Raw genomic sequence first — 12,518 nt, 5'->3', positions numbered from 1 at the left:
CTCCTGTCCACATCCTGTACTATTTCATAGGGGCCTCTCCCCCCCCCCCTTATTTCTTTTGCTTGATCTACTTAATCTTTTAATGCACAATTAGGGAAAGTGCCTGATGGCAAATTCCCCTTCAAGGGGCTCTCTCATTTGCCTAAAGCAGGCAGCCTGCCCTGCCCTGCCCTGCCATCAGTGAGATGGAGCAGGCATCGGAGGAGGGGACGCGTCCCGGCTTTTCTCAATGGCCGGCTCTTCTCCCCCCCCCTCATCTGCATAATGAATGCCCCTGAAAAGGCCATTGGCTGCCAGGAGCCGCGCTCGCGCGTGATGTCAGCGCTGTCCGGGTAGTGCCTGGGTTGTGGCGGGTAGTTGGAGCCCGTAAGAGTCCTCGCCGCGGCGGTGGCTGCAGAGAGCAGGAGCCGCGTAAAGACGAAGTAGCCGCTACTAGCGGGAGCAGCAGCAGCAGCAGCAGCTTCTTACCGGCTGGGTGTGAGAGCGCAAAGCACCTGCGTCGCTCGCCGAGGCGGGGCGCAAAGCGAGCCCCCGAGGGAGACGCACCTGCCACGGCTTCTGAGCAGCCGGAGAGTGCGGGGGTCTTCATGGGGAGCCCCGAGGGGGTCTGAGGAGCACCAGAAAAGAGCTCCCCAGCGCACGGGCGAAGGCGAGAACGCAGGGCAGGAGCCGGAGGAGGCGAAGCACTGGGGAGCCTCCAGCAAGGGACTCTCTGCGGGACTCCTTCGCAGGCTGGCTGGGAGGCGTGAGCGAGAAGGGGCGCCCGCCAGCACCGAGGGAGCCCGCCGCCCCCTGAGTGGGCTCGGCACCGGAGGCACCACGAGGAGTCCGCTGGGTTGCTCTGCCCAAGTCTTTTTCGACTTGGGCAAGGGAACTCGGGCTGCAACGCTTTCCTGGGAGTAAGCCCCATTGCCTCTAACGAGACTTACTGCTGAGTAGACACGGCTGGGATCGGCCTGTGAGGCTGCAATCCCGCCCGCACATTCCTGGGAGTAAGCTTGTGGGACTTCCTCCTGAATAGACAGGCGTGGGCTTGGGCTCTCTCTCACCACTCGTCCTCCGGAGGGTCTCATCAAAGCCAAGCCCCCGAGAGGCGCGCGGATGCCAGCAGGTGGGAGGCTTCCCCGGGCACGCTGAAAGCGGGGCGTGAGAGCAGCGCGCAGTCACCGCCGCCTCGCAAGGAGCCTGCCGGGGGCACCGCGGCGCCGAAGATGGCACGGGGGGCGCCGCGATCGCCACAGTAGGTGCCTGGCGAGAGGGGACCCACCCGGCGGATCGCGCCCCGCGGAGAAGGCAGCTGCAGCCGAGGGCAAGATGCAGCCCGCCGGCCTTCTGCTCGCGCCTCTGCTCTTGTGCGCGGTGCTCCTGGCAGCGGGGGGCACCCAGCGAGACGCCCCCAACTTCTCCCGGCTGCAGCGGAAGAGCCTGGCCATGGACTTCATCGTGCCCTCGCTGTTCCGCACCTACCTGCGCGAGCTGGTGCTGGGCGGCGGCGGCAGGCTGCGGGCGCGCTGCAGCCTGGTGCTCGACTGCTCGCCGCTGCTGCGCGCCGCCCGCTCCTGGCTGCCCCGGAGAGGCTCCGCCGAGCCCGCCGGCCGCGTCCGAGCCCCGTCCAGGGTGCTGAAGACGGGCTCGGTGCGCAAGCTGCGCCGCGCCAAGCAGCTGGTGCTGGAGGTGGGCGAAGCCAGCCTGCGGGAGGGCTGCGCCTGGGATGCCGCCGCCGCCGGCCAAGGGAGCGACGCAGAGGCGGGCCAGCTCCGCTTCAACCTCAGCGAGGAGTTCGGCTGGTGGGTCCGCTCCGGAGAGGGCAGGCTGAGGATCCGCCTGATGCCCGAGCGCAAGGCGTCTCTCCTGGGCAGGGAGAGCAGTTTGTCCGCCGCCATCAGAGCCTCCCAGCCCCGCCTGTCCTTCCAGGTGGCCGCAAGAGGTGAGCGACTGCCGGGGAGAAGGGGGCTTCTTCCGCTGGCAGCTTGGGGGTTGCCCACTGGGGCAGGCGTGGGGAAGTTTGGCAAGCCCAGCAGAGGACTGGGGCTGCAATCCTAGCCCCACTTTCCTGGGAGTAAGTCCCATTGACTAGAATGGAACTTACTTCTGAGTAGACATGCGGAGGATTGCGCTCTGGGCCTCTTTGCTTCTTCAGAGTTTGCCCCTGTGAACGCGGGTGGTTTGGATGAGGAGTGCAGGCAGAGACCTGACTCTTTAGTCTTGTTAATCCATTAGCCTCAAAAGAGGGGGGAGGGTTGCCAGCACCTTGGAAATGCACTTTGTCTTCTGATAATAGCAGCTATGTTACTTGCTCCCTGAGCCTTATCCCTTAAGTTAATCTAGTCTTGGATAAAACCAGACAGGGCCAGTCTCAATTTATGGGGGAGGTGGGGGCTCTTGGTAACTTGCCTTTGGTAGGCTCCCACCTTCCAAGTCAGCCCAGCACTCCATCCCATGCTGCCAAGAGACAGGGGCTGAACAGGAGGGCTGAGGTGATGGGTCCTCCATGTGCTCTCCTTGGGAGCATAGTGTGGAGAATTGTGTGGGCAAGTACAGTTCCTCAGAAAGACTAGGCAGCAGTGTCTGTTCTTTGCAACCATCTCTTCTCCAATTCTCCCTGCTGTACCATCTACAAATAGAGGGCAAGTGAGCAAGAGCAGGCAGGAGCACCTGTTTCTCTTCTCCCTTGCCTGTGCTTCCCGATATGCCCCCATAGCAGGGGACTCTGGACCTGATCCTCAATGCTATGTCATCCAGAAGATCGCCCCTGAATAATTTCTTGTCCTCGTCCCCTTCTGTCTCATGACAACATGACAAGGAGGATTGTGCAAGTGGAAATGAGCAGGCACACCATCTACTATGTTGGATCACTTGCCTGACTTGTTTTTTTTTTTGGGGGGGGGGTGTGATGGGAAGAGCTGGTGCCAGGAGGGTTGCCCAGAGTAAGTGAACAAATGAGAGGAAGCTATAAATGCTTGCAAAGGCAGCCAGCACTTCTGTTTGCTTGCCCTCTCTTTCTTTCTGAGTTCAGTTTTCACCACTATGTTGCCCAGAGAGAGAGAGAGATTGCAGGTGGGTGGGCAAGAGGTGGGTACCAGCACTCCTTGAATGAACAGCCACTTCTGCCCACACACAATCCTGTCACCTGTCTTGGGTCACATAGTCATGATGATTTGGCCCAGTGGACTCAATTCTTTCTGTTGTAATGCCTAGAATAACGGTTCCCAAACTTTTTAGTATAGGGACCCACTTTTTAAAATGATGCTCTCATCAGGACCCGCCTAGGTTTACAAGACTTTTTAATACAGATCTAGAAATAAATATTTTTATTTATTTACAAGGAATATTTTTTGTTTCTGTATTTAAAAACTTAATTTCTCATAATGAAAAAGCCCTAATGAACTTTGTGCCCTCAAGGCTGGCTTTAAGCCCTAATGAACTTTAATAAATGCTGTCCTTCCTTTTTGACACTTCTCCTCAGAAAAATTAAAAAAAATCTGTTTTTTTTAAAAATTCTTTATCAACAAAGACACATTTATCTCCCTGCAGGAGCTGAGCAGTTTGCAGGGTAATTAGCAGCTGATTTTTTTTTTAATAGCCTCAAGGTTTGAGGCAGTTATCAGATCTTGCCATTACCTATGTTTACATTGGAGGCTCTGCCTAACCTTTTGCAACCCACCCAAAATCAGGTTGCAACCCACCAGTGGGTCTGACCCACAGTTTGGGAATCACTGGCCTAGAAAGAAAAGGTGAGTGAGCAGGCAAATGTGGTGGCCCACTCTTTCTCTGAGTAGTCCATGGGGTTCAATCCTCCCTGCTATGCTGTCCAGAGGAAGAACAAGCAAGAGAAGGCGGTGACAGTAGATTACCCTACTGCAGGACCCCCTTAGATGTGGGGCCTAATTGAGAGCTGTTGGTCCAATTGGCTTAAAGCCAGCCTTGCTGACCCTGCAGGGAGTCTGGTCTACACACTCTCCCTGGGTAGCTGACTGGCCCCAGTTCTCCCTTGATTCATGTTGCAAGGGTGATTGGGCAGTGGCAGGAGCAGCTTCTTCTTGCTTGTTTGGCTATCCCTATGCTCTGTGGAATGTTTCCAACCCTTCTCATCATGCCTCTCAGAGGGAAGGTCAGGTAGGCGACTGGAAGCCATTCCTTAAAACTAGCATTTGCCTTCCCACTTTTGTGGGCAAGCAGTCATGTGTTGCCTCCCTCTGAGTCTGAGGTGGAGGAGTAGATGTTACTGTTGCTGTGCATGATCCACTCAACAGGACCAAAACCTCCCAGGAGCTGTTTTATCTCAAGAGCAGTTGGCCAGCAGTGAGTATCCGTGGACTCTCTTGAGCCCTTAACAGTTATCTAATGATCCTGTCCTGTCACCAATGTTGGCTCCAGACCCAGAACATTAAAAAAAACAAAAGCTCTTCATGTAAGAAAAGGGTGTGTCCCAGAGTTGAATTGAAAGAGTTAAATGAAAACTACATATCACTTCCTCTTCTCCCTCAACTCTTTGGTCTTGGTATGTTCAAGGCAGATAAGGTACTGTCTATTTGTAAACGTGGGCTCTTGCATTGCAGACTTATTTGCTCTGTCCAGATTTGATGTTGACTTAATTGTAGAAGGTTGATCAATGGCAACAGTTCTTTCCTTGCTACCTCATGGAAACCTTGCCTAGAAAACTGGCATTTCTCCATGTACATAATATAAAAATAAAGGGGCAATGTGTAACAGACTGCTGTCCAGGAACAACCTATAATGAATTGGTCCAATGTCTGTTGGTGGAAATGCAGAGGTTAGCCACATCCATGTCTTTCTTGATGTTTGGCTCAATTGTATGCACTTGTATGTAGAATCAAGTCCCATTGAGTTAAATAAGACTGATTCTTAAGAAAGTTTGCATGGGGAAAAACAAACAAACCGAATGCTCATATTTTAAAGGAATGCTCAAGACTGAGAATAGTAGCAAGGCACTAGATTTAGTGGTTGTAAAAGATGTTTGAAATTGACCAAGTGCTGCTTTTTATTAGAGCAGTCCTGTTGGTGAAGTATCATGTGTGATTTTGAGTTACAAAGAAATTTGACCTAGAAGAGAGTTTAGAAAATGGTAGGTTTGTTGATCAAAAGGGTAAGTTTCTTTAACAACAGCCCACCAGGTACTTATTCTGGACCAGCCTCATGGAGCTCTCGAATAAGTATGTGGCGCTGCTATTTTTTTTACTAATGGAAACCTTTGGTTCAATATTGGAAAAAAAACACCGGGCTTAATGTAAAGCTTGGTTACATATCCCGAATTTTATTAACTTCAGTGGGCTTTGAGGGAAATCATTTCTGTTACAAACTTGTTGAAATCAATGGCTAATGTTCCTGAAAAGTATCGGGCTTTTTTGTTAAGCTGAAAGAAGGAAATCTTGAAGAAAAAGGTTGCCATCAAGCTCAATGCAACAAATATTTACAAAGTTTCTTGTTTCACAAAAAGTGGTGGAATAATTTGCTAAAGTTCTCAGCTTATTAGAAGCTTTTGATCAGTCTTGATTTTAACCTCTTCCTTCATTAACTGATTAAAATCAGACCTCAGTACAGTACAAGTGTCTTAAATGCATTGTCTGAATAGGGAGATTTCCTTTGATTAAAAATCAGCATGTTCAACCAGTTTTTCTTGTATATAACAGAAACTCCATGCTTTAAATGTATGATGTATAAATGCACAATACATGAATTTATCAAAACAATGAATCACAAAAGGCGCAATTCTAACTTGTGCTGGAAGCAGGCAGGCCAGTGGGCCTGTGCTGCATCCAGCGCATGTTTGGGGCCAAAAACTGGGCAACCTGAGGCAAGGGGAAATGTTTCCCCTTACCCCATATCATGTTGCAGTAGCCCCAATGGATCTACTTGGATTTGCATCACCTGATGAGGTGGTGAAAATCCAAGCAACCTGGAGTCCTGCCATGCTGCCCAAGAACTGCCCGTAACTGCCCATAACTGCCAGATCCTGGCCCTGTCTCCTGCTCCCTGCCCACCCACGCTGGGAACACCCACCACCCACCCCAAAATGCTTCCTTCCCACCTCTTTGCCGCCCTCCCCATGCCCCCCCCAACCCATGCATCAGCTGAGCTTGGCTGACACAACTCACCCTTTCCCCAGGGCCTGCAGCAGTGTGGAGAGGCCAGTGCATAGATGTGCACCAGCCTATCTCCCCAACAAGTGGCACAAAGGGTGTTCTACCAAATCCCAATCCACTGGGGCTTGTGCCCGCTTAAGGCTGATTAGTTTCCCTTGTTAAACTCACAAGTCAGAGTCCAGTTTGAGTCCACAGATTCCAAGTAAACCAGTCCAATCAATGAGAGTTGCCAAATCAGAGTCCAGAGCCAATAAGCCAAGTTACAGTCCGAGGTCAGGTTCCAGGTAAATCAGTCAGAGTATCCAAGCCAAAGTCCATAAGCCAAGTCAGTCCCCTCTCCAACCTGCATTCCTCCTACAGCCCACACCCACTAGTTCCTCCAGGTGCTGTTTATATGCTCCCAGGTTCACTTTAGCCTCTAGTGGCTGCAGCTGTTCGGCACACCTCCAGCTACCACCTGGACTTTAACCCTGCATTTACTTAGAGCAAGGGGCACTGTAGACACCACATTCTACCTCCTTACCAGATCTTCCGCTATTCCACTACAAAGGGTTTTACAGCACTTTTGCAACACTCCCAGGCCAGTGCAAGGGACTTGGGTTAGCCCAAGTGCCTTCTAAGATTGTGCCCTTATTCTTATAGTTTAGGATAACATTAGGATATGGAGATTACAATGTGGAAATCTAGTTTCCTCCTTTAGGATATCAGCCCAGTCTTTTATTTAATCTGACATATCAGGATTTAAGTTTATGAAGTTCCATGATTTCCAAATATCTGTTGTAAATAGAGGTATCTACTTGATCAGATTGCAAATCAAGCTGTCAGACTTTGATCCTCCATTGGCTTGTTCAGAGCAGTTCTGAGTCTTTTTGGACACTGCAGGCTGGAGTTAGTTTGAGGATAATAATGTATGTTTTGTATAAATAGATTAGCATGCTGAAAGTCACATTTTTTTTAAGAAAATAACCAAAAATGCAAAGATGGGGGTGTACTATGAGATATAATCTTGAGTTTCATATAAAAGGTGGATGAGTTGGTACTTTTTGAATTCTTATGTTAGTTTTAAGAAAATTATAAAGATTCTAGAAAGAGAGGCAAAATATACATGGGGAAACTTTATGCTTTTCAATGACATTTTTATATCCTAGGCATAAGAACATAAGAACAGCCCCACTGGATCAGGCCATAGGCCCGTCTAGTCCAGCTTCCTGTATCTCACAGCGGCCCACCAAATGCCCCAGGGAAATTAATATTTTAAGATGGCAAATTAATATTTTAAGATAGCAGTAGATCCAATTGGCAGCCTGTGAGCACACTTATTATTTTTGGCTTCTGCCACTCTCCACGCCATGTTGGAAGCAGTAGGAAAAATTGCCCTGTGATGCTCTTGGCCTTGACTGTGTTTGAGCCTGAGGTGCCTGCTTGTTTGTGCTGAGATGGGCATCTCTTCTACCTAAGCAACTAAGCCCTCTGCGGCCAAACTATGCTTGGGAGTGCAATGATTTCATGACCTGGAGTGCTTCAGTTCATTGAACAACTTCTCCACGAAGGATCTGTTACTCCCAAAGGAATTAATCACCAGCATTTTAAAGAATTGACTCAAGGATTATACAAACCAATTCATTCCAATTACCTCTAGTAAAATAATACCACTGTAATTATTGCTTCTGTTTTGTGCCAATTATTCTCAGTTGAGCATCCTAAGGACAGCTGGATATTTCACTCTCACAAGTCAACGTAGTCCAGATGATTAATCAAGATTTCACTCCATTCTCCCTTATATTACTACCCAGAACTCTTTATTTCTTCTGCAGCGTTGAGTAGTCCATAATTAACACTGTATTCCATATAACATGCCATAAGGACATAAACTGGCATTTATTAAGCAGAACCCTGATCAGTGAAATGTTAGTAACCCCATATTTAATGGTCTGCAGAATACTCTAAAATAAATCTTCTAAGAGACATGTATCTTCTGATCAAGCTTCTGTGTTATAGCCAACTTCTGTTTTATATAGGAATCAATGAGCCAGAAAGTTTTAGATTGCAGAAATTATTTCAATGGTTCCAATCTTGACTGAAAGAAGCCATTCTGAAATAAAAACTGAGCAAGTGAAGCTCATATGCAGTTTGTTGGCTTGTTTGTTTTTAGCCCTGACAGCAGACCTTCAGTGAACTCTAAAAGTTATATCTTTGAAACTCTACCTTTAACTCCAGAACTACTAAGGATATGATTTCCAGAGAAGCAGGCGTGTTCTGCTGTTACTACCTAGACTAGTCAAGTGGTGTAGCTGAGGCAGTTGGCACCTGGGGCACAATTTTTTAACACCCACCATGCCCTGTACCCCCATAACTCCCTTCAATCTTAGAGGCCTCCAAAAGGCACTTCCAGTTTTCATACAAAACTAAAAGTGCCTTTTGGAGGCATCCAGGAAGTCTTGTGAAGCCTGGGGGCATTGGGTACCTTCTGAGGCTCCTGGAGGCCTCCAAAAGGCATTTCCAGTTTCTGCCAAAAACTGGAAGTGCCTTTCAGAGGCCTCTAGGACATCTCCTCAAGGCACAGTACCGAGTGCAATTAAACCCCACACCCCTTAGCTGCACCACTACTATTGACTCTCACCACTGGGTAAGACTCTCTCTCTCCTGTATGTAATACAGCTACAGTATACATATTTTTTTTCCTAGATCTTCTGTCATTGGTATTAGCAGTCATTCAGAACCACTGTTGCAATAGTCATGTTTACTCCATTATGAAGCATGCACATACATTCAATGTTGAAGAACTAATCGGTGCTATTTAATAACACCACCCACAGACAGCCGTTCATCTACACAATGGTTCCCACTATTATTAACACCAGCCAAGCTGTGGCAGAAAGGGCACCGTTGAGATCTTTCCCCAAAGACATCTAAGCAGTTGTTCCGTTGCTCAAGTTAATTGGAAACACATTGCCAACAATGCAATCCTAAAGTCAACAATGCAAAGCCTTTACACTCCGTTTGATAAACAGGAGGCTTTTCTTCGTTCTCTTTTATGTGAGCAGTTCACAAGTGGAGAAACATAATTAACTTGTTAATTTTTTTTCTTCTGCTGCCGCACAGTTGTTCTCCGGGTAGACTGAGATAAAGATATTGATGGTCTGAGAAATAAACTGCAACTGAACTCTGATTCTTAGACGAGGGGTGCTCAAACTTTCAACTTTAGGGATGCTGGACCTTTAACAAGTGTATAGAAGAGAGAATTGCAGCAGGTGCAACTTGTCATCCCACAGATGACAAGCTACACCTGCTGAAATTCTCTCTTCTATACACTTGTTAAAGGTCCAGCATCCCTAAAGTTGAAAGTTGACAGAGCACCCCTGTCTTAGACTAACAAGAAGTTCTGGTAAATGCTCTTCTGCACACTCCTATGCATGTCTACTCAGAAGTAAGTCCTGTTGAATTCAGGAAGATTTACTCCCAAGTATGTGTGCATAGGAGTGCGGCCCTTGTCTCCTTAACTGTCACCCTGGCAGATGGTCGTTCAAAACATGTTTAGCTGATGCTTACCTTTTTTCCAATTACTGTAGGGGATATGTCTATAAAGGGTGACCCTCAGTATTATGTAGCAAACACAGAAAGCTTGGGAAGAAAAGTATTTTAAAGGACAACTGCAAATAATAGATGAAAAGGATTGCCTCATTCCCAGATGGCAGGCAAATGGCATACCTGATGTATGGGAATTCTAGCAAGGGGCTCTCAATAATCATAGTTGCCTTTTTCTAAGGGTCTTCATTGCTTTCTATAACTTTCCTCCTTCACATGAGCAATCTAGTCAAATGAGCCAGGAGCTCATAAGTCATAGCTGTGGCAAGTTTTTCAGTCTTTGAAGATTGAAGATGTGCCTTAAAGACCAGGGCCAACCTTTTATAGTAGAGGAACACTTCTTTCCTTCCACCATGCCAATAGTATCTTGCATGAGTCAGATACTCCCCAAGAACCCATTCATTTGAGAGTTAGATCGCCTTGCTTTCCCCCCTGCTTTCCAAAGGTGAAGAATCGCATCAAGCAGGGCTCTATCTGATTGGGCTTTCGTATACAGTGCCTGGCTCATGCTCAGGGTAACCAGATCCAATGGTGAACAGAGTGTCTACACCTGGGGTCGGCAACCTGCCATTCTGGAGCTGCAAGAGGCTCTTTCAGCCTTCTGCTGCGGCTCGGTGCCAACCCGTGGGAGGGAGGGGCTCACCCCTCCCGCAACGCACCTGCCCCTCACCAGCCTGAGCGCACTAGCGCAGCTCCCACGCATCCTGCGGCTGTGCCCCATAGGAGAGGGTGCGAACGGGCTGGCGGAGCAGCTCCTGCCCAAAGAGCCCACACCGCCCGTTCCCTCCTGCCCGAGCCGCAGCGCAAAAGCAAGCAATTGAGTGCAGCTGCTCAGTTCTCCTGTGCGGGTCTCCTCAAAAGTAAGTCCCATTGTGCTTGCTCCCAGGAACGGGTGCCCAGGATTACAGCCTTCAAGCTGCCCACTCAGCATTCCCCCGTCACTCACTCACCCTCTCACTGCCCCATTTCCTTCACTTGTTTCCCCCCCATGATCACCGCAAAAGCAAGCAATTGAGTGCAGCTGCTTTGTCCTCCTCCAAAGCTCAGAGCACAATCCTGTGTGTGTCTCCTCAGAAGTAAGTCCCATTGTGCTTAATCCCAGGAAAGTGTGCCCAGGATTGCAGCCTTCAAGCTGCCCACTCAGCATTCCCCCGTCACTCACTCACACGCTCACTGCTCCATTTCCTTCACTTGGAAACTTGAAAGGGTTTTGGAGACCCCTACACCAGATGGTATTCTGTATATGTTTGTATACTGTATGTGTAACATACTGTATATGTAGCACCAAAGCATATTTCATTGTTGGGAAGTAAGCACTGTTAGTATGCCTTTTATTTTATGCAGTTTTGAACTCTTAGCTTGTTTGTTCAGGAGCACCTTTGTGAACAGTGTTAAGTAGTACTAAGTGGTCTTGTTCAGAGGTAGTATTGTGTGGAAAGGCATTTACAGAAGTACAGAAGTAAATGACAGTAAAGAATGACACTATCCTTCACAAGCAGTTCACCTGTGCACAGTCTAAAACAGTTGTTCTCCAACTGTGGGTCTGGACCTGATTTTTAGTGGGATCTATAAGAGGGGAGTGTATTATATAACTGTGACCTACAAGAGGGGAGCGCAAACTATATATGCAGTGTATATATACTCCCCTGGGAGTGAGTCCCGTTGACTCTACTGGGGCTGACTTCTGAGTAGACAGGGAGAGGAGCCACTCGCAGGCTGCACTCCTGTCCATGCATCCCTGAGATGAAGCCCCGTTGACTCTACTGGGGCTGACTTACCTTTCCCCCTGTTTTTGCACTGGTATGTATGGAGATCTGCCCCCCCCCCCAACTTCCATCTGTTGGTTCTGTGTGCAAGGGGCTTTGCAATGGTCTTGCTGTGATATCTATATAGAGATCTTCCCTCCCCCGCCACCTTCTCCCTGTTTTTGCACTGGTCTGTATAGAGATCTGCTCCCCCCCACACTTGTATTGGAATCGAGGAAGATCTGGTGAGGAGGTAGATGTGGTGTCAGCAGTGGCCCCTTTAAGGGTAAGGCCTGGGCATCCAGCAGAGTGTGCTGCGCAGCTGCAGCCACTTGAAGGCAATAGGGCCCTCAGGGATATAAGAGCACCTGAGGCAGGAAGGGTTTGTGGGCTGTAGAAGGAGTGCAGGTTGACTTTGGAATCTGACCTGGTTTATTGACTTTGTACTTTGACTTGGATACTCTGACTTTGGAATCTGATCTTGGACTGTGACTTGGCTTATTGACTTTGGACTCTGCCCTGGATACTCTGACTGACTTTGTGACTAAGGGACTGCTATAGACACTGGAGTTTGAAGTGCAGCTGCTGTGCCCAAGACCTGCTGATGATCCAGGGTCTGCTGTAGTGGTGAGAGGCTGCTGGTAGGAGAGAGGACCTCTGCAGGTTGAGCAGGGGAGCTACCCTGGAGGTGGGGTCCAGCAGGACTGCAGGGCAGAACCAGGGTCATTTGTTGGGGGGAAAGGGGAGCTAATTTGCTTAAAGTGGGCATAATTCTCCAGGCAGAGAATGGCCTTGGAATCAGGCAAAACACCATAGAGGACCAGGTGTCTGAAAACACAGAACAAGAATGTATGATAAAACTAACTAAAAGCTACAAGAGGGGGCTACTTTATAAAAATGGGACCTATAAGAGCATAAAGGTTAAAAAAAAACTATATATGCAGTGTTATCTTCATTTTAGGTGTCAAAAGGGTTTTGTGGCTCCCCAAGTTTTTTTTTCCTCTGGAAAATGGGTCCAAATGGCTCTTTGAGTGTTTAAGGTTGCCAACCCCTGGTCTATACCTTTAACCATTGTATAGAAGAG

At 48.5% G+C, this 12,518-nt stretch overlaps 1 protein-coding gene across 1 annotated transcript in view; it reads left to right on the top strand.

Annotated features, from left to right (window-relative positions):
* Window positions 1-1,314: 1,314 nt before the first annotated feature.
* Window positions 1,315-12,518, top strand: part of ALK (ALK receptor tyrosine kinase) — a 690,171-nt gene continuing 678,967 nt past the window's right edge. Inside the window, exon 1 of the mRNA XM_066623272.1 lies at window positions 1,315-1,927. Coding sequence (XP_066479369.1) covers window positions 1,315-1,927 — 613 coding nt within the window. The remainder of the gene's footprint in view (window positions 1,928-12,518) is intronic.

Source organism: Tiliqua scincoides, chromosome 1, assembly GCF_035046505.1.
Source record: "Tiliqua scincoides isolate rTilSci1 chromosome 1, rTilSci1.hap2, whole genome shotgun sequence".
Taxonomy (NCBI): Eukaryota; Metazoa; Chordata; class Lepidosauria; order Squamata; family Scincidae; genus Tiliqua; species Tiliqua scincoides.
The sequence above is the reverse complement of the archived record's forward strand: the minus strand, read 5'-3'. Positions and strand labels throughout refer to the sequence as shown.